Source organism: Ochotona princeps, chromosome 24 (genome assembly GCF_030435755.1).
Source record: "Ochotona princeps isolate mOchPri1 chromosome 24, mOchPri1.hap1, whole genome shotgun sequence".
Lineage (NCBI taxonomy): Eukaryota > Metazoa > Chordata > Mammalia > Lagomorpha > Ochotonidae > Ochotona > Ochotona princeps.
This window is the reverse complement of record NC_080855.1, coordinates 918,900-934,477: the sequence shown is the minus strand read 5'-3', so window position 1 is coordinate 934,477 and position 15,578 is coordinate 918,900. Positions and strand designations below refer to the sequence as shown.

The 15,578-nt window shown below is 44.5% G+C and overlaps 1 protein-coding gene across 1 annotated transcript in view; it reads left to right on the top strand.

The window, feature by feature from the left end:
• The window catches only part of LOC131483200 (cytochrome P450 3A6-like), a 53,830-nt gene that overhangs the window by 33,666 nt on the left and 4,586 nt on the right, over nt 1-15,578 (top strand). The window contains exons 8-11 of the mRNA XM_058680606.1: nt 3,920-4,047; nt 4,267-4,333; nt 6,464-6,624; nt 8,716-8,942. Of these exons, the coding sequence (XP_058536589.1) occupies nt 3,920-4,047; nt 4,267-4,333; nt 6,464-6,624; nt 8,716-8,942 (583 nt within the window). The remainder of the gene's footprint in view (nt 1-3,919; nt 4,048-4,266; nt 4,334-6,463; nt 6,625-8,715; nt 8,943-15,578) is intronic.

Genomic DNA, 15,578 nt, shown 5'->3' with positions numbered 1-15,578 from the left:
AAATATATGTGCAGCTCATTCTTGTCCCTACAGTGGCAAAGCTTTTGCCACACTGTACCAAGTGACACCTCATGTGAAACTTGTGGAGTTCTTCATCTGCTGGCCATTAGGTCTGGGGGCTACCTGGACCTATTTTGGGTGAAACCTGAAGGATGCCACATCATTGCAGTTCACTGAGCCAGAAATGAGTTCACTTACAACTTGGTTCATGCACAGTTCTGTCCCATAGCCATTGCCTCCCTACACAAGAGGGCACCTGGTTTGGCTTTAGTGGGCTTAGGTTATAAAATACACCCTGTTCCGGCACCACCTATTTGAAATCTGCTGCTCTGTCTCTGCTCCTGGTCAACTCAAACAAACCAGCAGGTTGGGCAATTCTTTGACTGGGTTCACATTCTGAGTTCTCAATGAGCCCCACCTCTCACTTGGTTCCTGGTGGATTTCTGGCTCCTGGTGCAGTTCAGATCACCACTTGCTGAATGCTACTGGTGTATTCAGTCACTGTAGCATCACACCATTGTATTCATTGCTTTACTGTGCCTATTATTCTCCAAATGTCCCTGTACTGTTAGTCTGTCCTCTCCTATTTCCTGGAAGGTGCCCTCTCTGCTTGATGCTGGCTAATATTTCTCTGTCCATTTAAATGTGTCATGACCCTATTCCACCAGCTTGATTATCTCCAGTCCCATTGCTTACACAAAGGAATGGGTGCTGTGGCTCACCCCAACCCTTTCCTCCACATAGTCATCCCTCATGTATACCATTGGGAACTGCAGTCCTCTCAGAGTGACCTCCAAAACTTCCTCTGAGCTGGACCCGAGCCCTAGTTTCTGTGTCTGTCAGCCTGTGCAATGGATTGGTCCAGTCTGTCTTATCTTCCCTTCAGCTCTTGTATACATAATTGACCATTGAAGCCTAACTTATCTCAGCCTACTCCACCCTCCACCCCACACTCTGGCCAGTGGGTATCAGCACCTGTCTAGCCAGACTTGCCTCCAGTCCTGGTTCTTAGGAACAAGCCATTATTTTAAAAGAAGTTGAGCAAAGCACTGTTTTACCCACACTAGCAAAGAAAAGTAAGAGAGAAAAACAATTAAATTTAGAGATAAAAAAAAATAAGATCCTAATAAACCTGTCAGTTGATCTCTTCTTGCTGTTTGGATTCTTTGATCACTATGTGCTGTTCTTCATTGCTTTAAATGTTTTCCAGTCTTGCATGGGCCCCTCACATCTACATTTGCCAGTCGGAGTTCTACCATGGCTCAGTCTTGCTTGCCTCCTCCAGTCCCAGCCATAATGTGAACTGGCTGGTATTGTGGCCCAACTTGTCCAACCCACACCACTTTGTTGTGCTCAGATTCGCCAGAGGGTGATATGAACTGGCCCATCCTGGCTTGCCCCAGACCTGAGCCATAAACTGGCCTGGTCTTGGCTGCATCCTGCATTGAATCTTGTGCTTACCTACAGGGACTGTGTACCAAGAGAGGAGTTCCCCATGCCCCTCCATCAGATACTGTCCCAGTGTCAGGTCTCTCACATACTGGTGGGTCCATGCCCAGCCGACTTAAAACACATCCTGTCCTAAGAGGAACAGTGTCCTTTCCTGAGCTGACCTCACAAACGTGGGTTCTTATTGCTGGGTGCTTGGGCCACCAAAGCCTAGTCCACACCCAGGCAAAGCTCACACATGGCTGTCTTTCACCCACCCTGGTTCTCATTAGCACCAGTGGGTTCTGGATTGTAATCTAGTGTGTCACACACCATAATGGTCCACACCCTTGCCGAAGTACATTACAGCCATGCCCAGACCAGATTACAGCCCCCACTGAAACCTTGCACTCACCAATTATGTCCCTACTCAGCCTTGGTGTCCTCTTAACTCCACAACCAGGTTTGTTCCCAGGCACGGATGATGTGCATGCCACTGGTTGCTCTGGCCTAGTTTGGTATCCCCCCTCCCCTGTCTTGCGTTTTGCCTTCAGATGCTGTAGCCTAGCCTGACTTGGCTGGCCTTACTCCCAAATCCTGTAGGCAGTGCTGCATCCAGGCCTTGCTCAGTCTGTTCCCATCTCTGCCTCATGCAAACTGGTAGGTATGATAGCCAAGCCTGGCATGATCCAAACTCCCGCATAGTTTTGTACTTGTCATTGTGTTAAGGTTTGCTTGGCCCTGCCTCTTCCATGGTCTTTCAAAACCATCCCACACACTTCTCAGTGGGTAGAGCTACCATGGGGAGCATGCCCATTGCCCAGGCCTGAAACATGTGCTCAATAGCCAGAACTATGGCCCACCAGGGGAGTTTCCAAAGTTCCTCACCTTGTCCAATCCCAAGCCTAGATCTCACACATGCCAGGTGGTGTAGATCCATACCTGGCATAGCTTGCCCTTTCATCCCAGGCATTGCATGAGCTGGGTAACGTTTTGACCTGTTCTGCCCCATATCCTGTTTTGTGGTGCATATATGGGAGCTACAACTGGAACCTGCTGTGCCTGTTCCTAGCCCCACTATCAATGAGTGTTGGTAGGTTAGGTTCCATGGTCATGCCTAGCTCAGCCCTGCACTATCCCAAATCTTAAGCTAACCAGCAGTACTTGTGATTCCTGAGGGTTAGGCCCACATATCGCCCACAGAATCTACCCCTGGACCTGCTTCCCTATTGTGCTGGTGTCACGGGCCAGCCTAATATTACCCATCCCCTATGACAACACTCACTGTCAGATACTGTGATCTAATCCTGCCAGGAAGGACCCTAGCCCTAGCTTTTGTGTGGGCTGGTCTGTGGTGGTCAGCAGTATTTCATGCTAACAAGCCCAACTCAGGTCTCCCATTTTGCAGTACATCAGTCAGACCATAAAGTTCTTCAATTACAGTGGCCTTGTTGCTAGGAGTTCCTCAGGAATCATTTCTTACTGCAACAAACTCCCTGAGTGGTCCTCCCTTCCACATATCCCTTTACCCCTTTCCCTAATGAATCCACAATCCTTGTGCCCATCAGTGCCTGTGTTCTCCAGCTCAACCTTTGCAAGCCCAGTGAGTGGTGTGCTGATACAGAGCTCTACCTGCCCACCCAGAGTCCCAAGCTGCTGGTACATGTGCTAGACTATTGCTTTACCCCTTTACCTATCCATAATTCATGCCTATTGTAGTTTTCCAGGCCTGGTCAACCAGCATACCAGGGCAGCATGTTGCCCTGTGGCTCTGCCTTCCCCTCTCCTCACTTCACCTGGCACCAAGAACATGAGGAATTCTCCAGGTTTGTTTGCCTGCTTAGATGTGAACTCTAAGGTCCCCATTGCCCCACTGGTGATGCCCCCCTGCCCCTACCAAGCCCATATCCTCAGGCTCCCATGAGCTGATACAAACCCTTACCCATCCACCCCCCACCATCTCAGCAAAGGAATGCCACTTTTAAAATTCTTTATCCCCCATTTCCTCAAAGTATTCCTCAGTTTACTTCACAGTTGATAAATATTTTTACTTCGTTTTTGGGGGGAGGCATTAGTAATATTCATCGTGCCTGTCTCTTCTATTGCTCTTGGTCATTGCACTTCTGATTAGATGTTTCTTAGGATGTTTTCTAAGCTTTGTCACCAAAAGTCTACAGTTCATTTTAAGGAATGTGTTAAGTACCTTGTTCTTCAATTGCAGTCACTTGTGCCATTCTATCCAGTGAGCTTCATTCCAGGACCCTTTCATTGCAAAAATGAAGAAAAGGCCATTGATGGCCCATTCTAGTAATGGCCTCTGTATGTGGTTGTGCAATTGCTCAGTGTTTGTTCTGGAAGACTAAAGAGAACACTGAGGGAATGCTTCCTTGTTGAGAACCCTGAGGTCTTTTACTGTCCTGATTCAGAGATTATAATTATGCTACATAAAATTTGCTTTTCCTTATCATTTTTTTTTGTCTTTTTCCTGTAGCACTCTTTCCCTTCCTCACCCCAGTATATGAAGCATTGAATGTCACTAGGTACCCCAGAGATGTTACAGATTTTTTGATAACCTCTGTTGAAAAGATTAAAGAAGAACGTCTCAAAGATAAGAAAAAGGTAAAATGTGATGCTACTTGCATGAGGGTGTTCTTTTTTTGCCCAGGTTTTGGAGTTTCAGCCATATGATCGTTTTGAGATATAGTATTGAGATGATGACTCAGGCCACTCCAGGCAGAACTCTAGACTTGAGTGGGGTCTCCTCAGAGAGCAGCTGCACTGCTGAACTCCTGATGGACTTGTGACATAGGTTATCTTGCTTTGATCTTTCTCTTTCAGCACCGAGTCGATTTTCTACAACTGATGATTAACTCCCAGAATTCCAAGGAAGTTGATTCCTACAAAGGTAACCAAGCATGCATGGGAAACTCAGAGGGAAAAATGGCTGTGTCAGATGGTAGATCTATTTTCAGAATTCTGAAGAATTTCCATGTTGTCCTGTGTAATTGTTGCTGGAAATCTGAATTTTTCGTGAGCTCCTAGCTGCAGTTCATCCTTGGACTACATTCTAAATGTCACAATTTTATCTGTAGCCCATTCTTGTCCCCTTAATTTAACTCACATATACATAAGTGAAACATCCTTTAGTTTTTATACAGTAAAGTCATTATTTTACACTCAGTGTTTTCAAATATTATAAGTAGAATTTAATGTATTTTCCTTAAGGACAATGATACTCCATATTATCCAAATGGTGTACTGGTTGCACTGTGCATGTGTGACAGAGAAGCATTCTCCTGACATCACCTAACTGAATTGGTGATGAGGATGTTGTAATGAAGAGAGGATGGCAGTGCATGGGATAAGCTGGGATAAAGTGAACTCAAGGAAATATTTTTTTCTGGCTCTGTGTGAATAACATTCATTTTTAACACTGAATTTCTTCTTCATTTTTTTTTCTTTTTTAAAATTTCTATTGGAAATGCTAATCAGATTTACAGAGTAAAGGAAAAACAGAAAAGACTTGAACCACTGATTTACTCTCTAACTGCCACAATGACAAGAGTTTAGCCAATCCTAAACCGAGAGTCAGGGGCTTTTTCATACTCCCCCATGCCATTGCATAACCCTTACCTTTGATCCTATTCTGTTGCTTTCCCAGACTGTAAGCAGGGAGCTGGATGGGAAGTAGAAAAGCTGGGATAAATACTGGCACCCTACATAATGCTGGCCATGGGAGGTGAAGCATTAGCCAATTGAGCCAACCTGCTGCATATTTGCACATTTTTTTCCTACAATAATTTTGAAATTTTTGTAAACTTTTTGTTCCTTTAAGTATTTATTTATTTAAAATAAGAATTAAAGTGGGAACCAGAGAGTGAGTATCCCTCCATCACTGATTGATTCCACACATGGCTGCCAAGACTGGGGCTGGGCAGAGATAATCCAAGAACCTGAAACTCTGTTGAAATCTATTGTGCATGTTCAGGGACACAAGTAGTGGAGCCATATTTTTTTTTTTTCCCTTCCAGAATCACTACCAGAATGCTGAATTAGAATCAGGAACCTAGACGTGATTCCAGCAGTCAAATCCAATGCTGTCTTTGTAGGCGGTAGCTTAACTTGGTGTACAATAACATCTGTTTATATATGGTGCCGGAGTCCAGCTCCAGCCGAGGCTCGAAACCCGCGAAGTGTGCGTGGAGTCAGCGCAAAGAAAGAGACGGACCACCAGAATTCCTTGAAGATAGTGGACACGGCAATAAAGCCGTCCGCTTTATTTATACAGAATCAGTTAAACTCTGGCTCAGACTTTTTACGTCATGATTAAATGGGTGTTGCTAAAGATAATTTTGCCATTTGTCTCACCTAAGGCAGGCTCATACCTCTTGAATCAACTAAGAGAGGAAATGTGAAACAGGAGGCGAGATCCAAAGATCAGAGAAGGGAAAGAATGGGTTTTCCCCACACCTGGGGAGTTAGCACCCTTGATTAGCATACCGTCAATAGGAGAGGAAGAGCTGTAAACAAGTCCCTGGTGCCTGGGGATGGGACACCTTTGACTAATACATCAATGGGAGAGAAAAGGCTGTAAACAAGTCCCTGGCACCTGGGGACGGGACACCTTTGATTAACATAGCAATGGTGGCAGCCGTAGCAGTAGTAGGCAAAAACCTTTATGCTAGAAGCAAATATCAATAACATCAACTTCCAAGCTAGCACAGATACCATACATCAACTGTTAACTCCGCAGGGGCAGACAATGCCTAGGCAGATTACTGAAAACTCAGTGGGGAAGTCCGGTGTCGGGCAATGGAAAGCGGGCTGCATTCAGGTGATCAAAACAACGTCCTGCCGGAGCCCTGCTCGGCGGGGAGTTCCTTCGCGGCCCTGCCTGCAATGGAAGCAATGTGTCTCACACCTTCCTGTTTCCCTACATCCATTACACGGACCCCGGCAATATGGAATTTTTCATCTACTATAGGGTGACTCACAGTGACCTACTCTGCTTAAAATCTTTTTCTTCTCTTGTTAGCTCTGACTGATACAGAATTGGTAGCCCAGTCAATTATGTTTCTTTTTGGTGGCTATGAGACCACTAGCAATACTCTTTCTTTCATCATGTATTTATTGGCCACTCACCCTGATGTTCAGCAGAAACTGCAGCAGGAGATTGATACAGCTTTTTCCAATAAGGTGAGTGAATGAGTGGTACTTGGGATGGGTGAACTGTGGGACAGGAGTAGTGTCTTGATAGAATGCCTCTAGAGCACTGTTCAGGGAACTGCTTGCAAAGTATGCAGTGAAGATACTTCATTTACAAGAAAAGGAATAATCTAAGGAGAAAAACTCATGGGGAAAAGGGGCTGAAGGTGCTACTCACAGAACTATAACAACTTGGTAAATCAGTGTTTGTCCTACGTGTCAGGTGCAAGAATCCACAAAGGCACCTAGAAGGAGTCTTTGTTACTCAAGTCTGTGGTCATTAGGTCTGCTTCATTTGACTGGATTTTGTCTTGTTGAGCTGTTGCGTGGGTGAAGCTGGCCAGGGCTGTCCAGACTGGCCTAGGGAGGCAGACTGTGTTCTGTTTCCTGCCATTCTCATCCTCCATTCACACCACCAGTGTTAAAAAAGACAAGAGATTATTCAGGGTGTCTGCTCTTGATTGTGAAGGAGCCTGGAATCTAGTGTGGCATGGCTATTTGATGGCCAGATAAACACAGCCTTAAGGTATGCACGAGGGACAATTCTAGAAATAATATATGGAGTGAAAGTGTTTTCCTATCTCTGTAGAACCTCAGTTGACCTGAATTTATTGTCATATTAACACATATATAAAAAAAAATAACGGGGGCCTAGTTGGACAATTAGAAAAACTATTTCTTTCTTCAGTTATTTTGAGAGATAAATGCAGAGAAAGGAAAAAAGAGAAGGAGGGACAGAGAGATCTTTCATTTTCTTGTCACTCCTTTATGTCCACAATGACAAGTGTGACATCAGGATGAAGGCAGGAATCAGAGTTGCTTATGGTCTCCCTTAATGGTGACTGGGACAGAAAGTCCTGGCATGCACTATGTTGCCATTTTCAGATCATTATCTGTGAGATGGATGAAAATGGAATAGATACCTCCTGACCCTCATGAGGGATGGTGTCATTGAAAGCGGTGGCTTCACCTGCTACATGCCAATCTTGGCCCTTTCAGATATTTTATATGGGGCCAAAGCAGTTTCCAACCAGCATTTTTGAGGAGAAAATTCTGAGGCAAATTGAGGGATTCTCTGCTTTTAATGGTCCATTTTGTTGGCAGTGCTGTAGCCTCTCTTTGAGAGGTGACTGTGACTTTGCATATTTTTTGTTTGTTTGTTTGTTTGTTTTTTAAAGATTTATTTTGTTACTTTTATTGAAAGGCAGATATACAGAGAGGAGGAGAGACAGAGAGGAAGATCTCCCGTCCGATGGTTCACTCCCCAAGTGACCACAACGGCTGGAGCTAAGCCAATCTGAAGCCAGGACCCAGGAGCTCTTCCGGGTCTCCCACATGGGTGTAGGGTCCCAAGGCTTTGGGCCATCTTCAACTGCTTTTCTAGGCAACAAGCAGGGAGCTGGGTGGGAAGCAGGGCCACTGGGATTAGAACCGGCAACCATATGCGATCCCAGGCATGTAAGGTGAGGACTTTAACCATTACGCCATCACACTGGGCCCTGCCTATTTTCTTTAAGCACAGTGTTCTACTCTGTTCATCTGTCTTTTTAAAAATGATTCATCATTTTTTAATTGAAAGATATACAGAGAGGAGCAGAGACAGAGAGAAAGATCTTTCATCCAATGATTGATTCTCCAAGTGGCTGCAACAGCCAGAACTGAGCCAATCTGAAGCCAGGAGCCAGGAGATTCTTTTGGGTCTCCCATGCAGGTGCAGAGTCCCAACGCTTTGGGCTGTCCTCCACTGCTGTCCCAGACCACAGGCAGGGACCTGGAGGAGAAGTGGGGCTGCCCTATTTGGATCCAGCACCCATAGAGGACCCCAGCACATGCAAGGCGAGTTCTTTAGCCATTAGGCAACCATGCCATGCCCAATGTTTATCTCTTTCATACACATGAGAAAGCATGAGCATTGTAAGGCCATGCTCATGATTTCTGAGCCTGGTTAGGGGTTTGTCCACAAAATCTCCTTGTTCACAACTACTTTCCACATCTGGAGGCACTGTTCATTGAACAGGATGGAGGACACATCTGTTTCAATTTCAAATCTCATTTTGTCAAAATCTGTTTGTTTCTGCCCAGATGCTTGTCACATATGATGCTGTCATGCAGATGGAATATCTTGACATGGTGGTGAATGAAACTCTCAGATTATACCCACTTGCTACCAGAATTGAGAGGATATGCAAGAAAGACATTGAAATAAATGGGGTATTCATTCCTAAAGGGACAATTGTGGCAATTCCGACCTATGCCCTTCACCAAGATCTGAAGTACTGGACAAAGCCTTGTGAGTTTCGCCCTGAAAGGTACAGGATCCCTGGAAAGGGGAACCTACGTTGAAACAATCTTGCTCAAGCATATGTGGTAAATATCTGTGAAGATAAGGAACTTGTGAGGGTAGAATCATTTGTATACCTTATTTTTAGAAGCTTTTCTTATGGAAAAATAATGATTGTTTTCAAAATTGTCCAAACTGATAATTGGAGAAAGCATACTATTGTCATGCTTAAATCCAAATTGTTGTTGTTGCTTCTCATAAGCTTAAATTATACAAGGAGGCTCTGAAAATGCTATGTAATTTCCTATTATGGACTTGAGTGTGTGGATTGTGTATTATTGTGGATCTTGGATGTTGTCTTCTACTGATACACAGACAGTATATACATATAAATATTTATATAGTTTTGGTAATATTTGCATTTAGCTGTAATTTATTAACTGTAGTTTATTTTAAGTGTGCAGGCTTTTAAAACTTCTTTCCAGTTTTCCTATGCTAATTACTTTGGGTGTGAAATGTCATAGTACTTATAGAAAAGCTTTCCAATTTGCATCTGGTGGCCTCTTCCTGTAAAGCAATTGTAAAACCACAAGATGTGCTAATGAGAAGTCCTCATTGCGGATGGACAGAAGAGTCAGTCAGGTCAAGAGAGTCTGGGTGCCCGGATGTTGGCAACGCCCGCGTCACCACGTACCCCGAGCTGAGCGGAGGGACTAGGGTTACAAAAAAGACAACAAGACAACACGCAGTACACCGAATGCCAATCGATGATAGATTGATCTTTATTGAAACTCCAGGCTTTCTTTTATACTCTGTCTAGCTCCTGCCAGTGTTTATCCAGTCCTCAAGTGGCCACCCTAAATCCTTCAAGTTCCTCCCAGTAGTGGCCACCCTAAATCCCTTGAGTTCCTCCCAGTGTCTATCCAATCCTCAAGTGGCCACCCTAAATCCCTCGAGTTCCTCCCAGTGTTTATCCAATCCCTTGGCAGATAACTTGACAAATAGGAAGCAGGAAGTTGCGGTTAAGCCAGTTGCTAGATGTATCAGGCCAAAATTGCCCATCCTGTTACCCTCTGAGAAACAAGCTAAGCTGTGGAGTTAATCCTTGGGAGACCGGGGCCTGCATGTCCCCCTCTTTTTTTGTTTTTTTTTTTTTTTAATGGACGCCTGTCTTAGGTTGTCCAGCAGTCAGTTGACGCCTTACCCGTCATGGGGAGCCCCACCTGGGAAATCCCTGTCTTAGGTTGGTCATCAGCGCTGCCAGATCTTACCCGGCTCTGGCTGCCCATCATACCATGTTCAACAAAACTTGAGCGCTAGGGTTTTCCACAGCTAAAGGCATCATGGTTTGTCAAATAATGACCTGCTCCCAGGCTTGTTGCCTGCATAGGCGGTAAAGAAGTGTAAATAGTACTGCAATCATGGCTACGACCATCAGCCCCATGGCCAAGATTGCGCTTTGCTCCTAAAACATCCATGCTGCCAGTTAAATGCCATTTCACAGGGGTAACACATATATGATGGTAAATCGGGGAGCAGCTGGGGATCTGCGTTTCACATGGGCAGGATACCAGGAAGTTGCGCCACTGCTGTCAGGGTCTCCTATCCTGCAAGAACATCATTAGGAGTGGGATTATGCTGAGTTGGAGCCAAGGAGATTTGTCGTGTAAGTCTCTCGGGAACCCATCTAGGGGTTAGTACATTTATTTGTGGCCAGATCTTTCCATTTTACTTGGCCTTTATTCTCATTAGCAGGGCGAAGCCAATCGCACTCTGCAGGAGCTACATCATTAGTGACAGTTAAAAAGTTTAGCACATAGATGGCAGATGCCAGTAAGGAATGGGGTGAGCTGCAATGCTCAGCCACATCCCCCTTCTTTATTTTTTCTAGATAAACTTTAAGGGTACGGTTGTAACGTTCAACAATGGCTTGACCCTGAGGATTATAAGGGATGCCTGTTTTGTGAGTTATATTAAAATATAGGCAAAGACCTGTAAACAATGGGCTTCTTTTAATTTCTCTCAAGCTGTTCCTTTACCAATTCCATTGCAGCCTCTAATTTTTAACCCTGTCACAGACTGGTTGGGGGTCACCTTGAAGATGTCTGCCCAAACCTTTTCCAGGAAAGTATCCCTGTGTATTAAGCATATTTGGCACAGGCTGAGAGGTCAATACAACATTCATGACACTCAACAAATCTCTTCCCCACAGATTGATAGGAATATCTGGTAAGACATACGGCTGGAAAACTCCTGAATGCCCCTCTTGATCCTTCCACCTTAACAACCTGGCGCTTTTCTGTGGCTGAGAAGTTCCTATCCCTTGGAGAACGGTTGGGGTGGCCTCTAATGGCCAGGAACTTGGCCACTGTGCCTGGGATATAACTGTACTGTCAGCCCCGGTATCAAGTAAACCTGTGAATTTTCTCCCTTCTATCTCTAACTGTAAGGTGGGTCGGGTTTGCATGTGGGAGACCCAACATGCTAAGGGGCCAGAATCTCCAAATCCTCCTTGTCTATCTCTCTTAAGAATGGGGTTGTCAGTTGGAACCTTGGGGATCAAGATCAGCTGGGCAAATCTAGCTCCTGGTGGAATGATTATAGTGCCTTTGGCTGATTCTGCCATGACTTCTATTTTTGCTGGAGTAACCTCATCTATCACTCCGGGGAGTACTCTGATTCCATGCATAGTAGCACTACTTCTCCCTAGGATCAGGCCCAAGGTATTCTTAGGCAAGGGGCCCCTGACTCCTGTTTTTATCCGTTGGGGCCCCAGGAGCGGGGTCAATACCTCTCCGGAGGTGGCACAGAGGTCCAGTCCTGCGCTACCTGGTGTTGCTCTGAGGAGGGTTGAAATGTCGGTGTTCCTCGCCGTGGGAGAGGGACTCTGGAAGGAGTCTGCGCTGTTCCAGAGGTTACAGGTGTCTGCTGGGCTCCATACACTTGAGGTTGGGGGGCCCGGAGCGGGCCCCTGATCCCGTTTCCCGATAGGGGATTGCCTTGGGCATCATATCTGGACCTACAATCACTGCTCCAATGATAGCCTTTATGGCATCTTGGACAAAGATCTGGGGCCTGCAAGGATTGTGGGGGTGATCTTCCTTGTCGCGGAATTTTGGGGCACTGTTTTTTAAAATGTCCAGGTTGTCCACATCTGAAACAGGTTTTGGGAGGCACCCTAGGGTGGGGCTGAGGGTGTTGAACAGCGGCTGCTATCACTTGCCCAAGGGCATGGGTGGAGTCAATATGTCTGCAAATTTTAAGATAATCATGCAGGGACTTATCTCTGTGGGACCTGAAAGCATCCTGGCAATATTTATTAGCATTCTCAAAGGCTATATGCTTAATTACTGGCATTGCTGGTTCCACGTTACCAAAGATCTTAGTAGCAACCTGCATAATACGGTCCACAAATTCTTGAAAAGGTTCTGTAGGGCCTTGCAAGACCTTGGAAAGCTGGTCTCCTGTATTAGCGTTAGGTAAGGCCTTCCAGGCTCCAAGGGCTGCATTTGCTATCTGTGCATAAACTCCTAGGTGATAATTAACTTGTTGTTGGATGCCCTCAAAAGGTCCAGCGCCAGTAAGCATTTCAAGGCTTCGATCTGCATGTCCCCCAGCCCCCAGTTCTGCTCAGCAAAGAATCTGCACCTATCTTGAAAATCCCCTCTCCATAGGAGAAAGTCGCCACCATCGAGAGCAGAGCGGCACAATTGCATCTAATCACTAGGAGTAAGATTCAAAGTTGAAAAGGATTCTATGAGTGCAAGAATAAAGGGTGCCTGGGCACCATAATCTTTAACAGCCTGCTTTACATTTTTGAGGTCTTTAAATTGAAGGGGCTGATGCTCCCGGTGAGGGGGACCTCCTCGAACTGGGACCTCTATTACAGGGAAGCATCGAACCCCACCCACAGGCTGATCAGTGAGGCCATCACTCAATGGCCGCATGGGGTAATTATTGGGTGAATGGCCCGTGGCTTCCTCCTCAGGAGGAGCGGTAGGGGTCACAAAATTAGGGACATATGGTGGTTGTCTTGAACTGGACAATTTGCCAGAGGAACGTGCACCTATTCTTGCTTTCTTTAACTTTCTTTTAATGTCCCTAATTTCCTGCTTTAAGAAAACCTTCTCTTTATCCTTAATTTTCCACTTTAAGAAAACCTCCTCATCTCATTTGTCCTCACTCTCTTCTGAGGAAGAGGCCTCGTTCTCATCTGAAGAAGAGGCTTCACTCTCCTCTAAAGAAGAGACCTCACTCTCTTCTAAAGAAGAAGTCTTACTCCGGGTGGCCTCACTCGAGGCCGCCTCATTCCAGGCTTCCAAGGACCGTAGAACTTCCCACCCCTGGATTTCTTCAAAAGTAGTCTGTACTTCTCTTAACTGTCTCTCAACTTTCACTTTATGAGTAAATAATGAATCACGGACTAAGCGCCACAAAGAAATGTTAACAATGGGGAAATTATCTGGGTCTTTTTGTAAACAGGATGGTGAATTGGCCTTAACCTGTTCCCAATCAGGAATATTCAAGTTGCCTGAAACAATAAACCAAGGACTGCTAGATTGAATGGCTTTAACAAAATTTCTAATCATTTTAAATTTAACTGGCATCCCCAGTTGATGTAGAAGTTCTTCAGGCTCGGTGGCCAATTTATCCCGGGAGAAGGCAGAACCCATTTTATCGTACTTTTCACCGGATAAATTAAACACCAAGACCTAACTATACTTCAAAATAAATCTAAAACCTGACTATACTTCAAAATAAATCGAAAACTTACAAAAGAAAATCTAAAACCTAGTTATATTTCAAAATAAGTCTAAAATCTAACTATATTTCAAAATAAAACTAAAACCTAACTATATTTCAAAATGAAACTCCCTCTCCTACCAGTTTAGGAGAGACTTACAATATGTCCCACTTACCTGAATCAGCTGTCCAGCCTCCCGGGACGACCCTTCGTCGTATCCTCTCTTTCTCAAACTTGGTGGGACATCCAGATGTTGGCAACGCCCGCGTCACCACGTACCCCGAGCTGAGCGGAGGGACTAGGGTTACAAAAAAGACAACAAGACAACACGCAGTACACCGAATGCCAATCGATGATAGATTGATCTTTATTGAAACTCCAGGCTTTCTTTTATACTCTGTCTAGCTCCTGCCAGTGTTTATCCAGTCCTCAAGTGGCCACCCTAAATCCTTCAAGTTCCTCCCAGTAGTGGCCACCCTAAATCCCTTGAGTTCCTCCCAGTGTCTATCCAATCCTCAAGTGGCCACCCTAAATCCCTCGAGTTCCTCCCAGTGTTTATCCAATCCCTTGGCAGATAACTTGACAAATAGGAAGCAGGAAGTTGCGGTTAAGCCAGTTGCTAGATGTATCAGGCCAAAATTGCCCATCCTGTTACCCTCTGAGAAACAAGCTAAGCTGTGGAATTAATCTTTGGGAGACCGGGGCCTGCACCCTGATCCTGGTTCTAGTTGCTATCTTCTGGCAGGCCACATGCTTACTTAGTAGTGAGTGAATCCTTCTTTCAGTGTGAAGTCACTGGCTCCCAAAGCTGTTTGCTATTCTTGGAAGTAGTAATATAGGTCAGGCTTTTGCACATTGTACAGTTTGGAAATGGTGGATCAGCTACCATTGTTGTTTTGGTAAGGAAAAGTGAAGAAATTTATGGAACACTGGCTGGCAAGTCAGAAGTCTTGGGATGCAGACATTTTTATCGCTTACAGATGGACTTCCTGTTGACAGAAATTTTGTTGAGGGCATGTTGGCCCTACAGATGGCACAGAGTGCTCATGTGGTAATTATGAGTCAATTAAATTAGTGTTCGCATAACCCTTTGTTTTGAAATCCATGAATTCTTTGTGTCCTGCAATCAGGACATCTACTTTCTGTAGCTTTATTCATGTTCAGTGATAAGTCTGTAGGGTTCTCTTCGAATACTTTAGTCATCAACCTTTAAGTGTCAGTGCTTGGGCCAAACAATGAGAACACTGGATGTTATCAATGTTGAAGCTGGAGAATGTTTGAAATATTCCCATATGTAAGAGAGAAATACAAGTCTATGGGGGCAATTGTGGCCACTTTGGGTTTGAAAAAGCAGATGGGAATCTTCACCTCTGTCACTCCTCCTACATGTATATCTGACTTCCTTATAAAAATGATAGATTAATTTTTCAAAAAGAAAAAACTATAGAAATTTAAGGATATTGTACAAAACTGTAACTCTATTTTAAAATCAAAGAACAATATCCCATGGTCGTTTTCCCAGTATAAACACTATTTTCTCAATACCATCAACTATCCAGGAATTGCATGAGGAAATGATAGCTTTATATTCAAATAATTTGTGACTTGATTGAAGAGATATAAAATAAATCACTGCTGTTATTAAAGTATGATAGCATCAGATGTCATGTCAGTAACTCACTTAAACAATTATGGCAAGAGAGAAGAAGTATGCTGGTGGGGAGTAATGTCAAAGAGTGTTTGATGGAGAATTTGGAAAGAGAATAAGTATATGGATAAGGAGTGAAGTGAAAGAAAGGTGAAAGAGAATGAGGAGGAAGACAGGTGGAAAGGAGGTTGGAGAAGAGAGAAAATGGGGGAAAAGTTTTGTTTAGACACTAGCAGACATCATCTTTTTCCTCAGTTAACATATGTCCATAT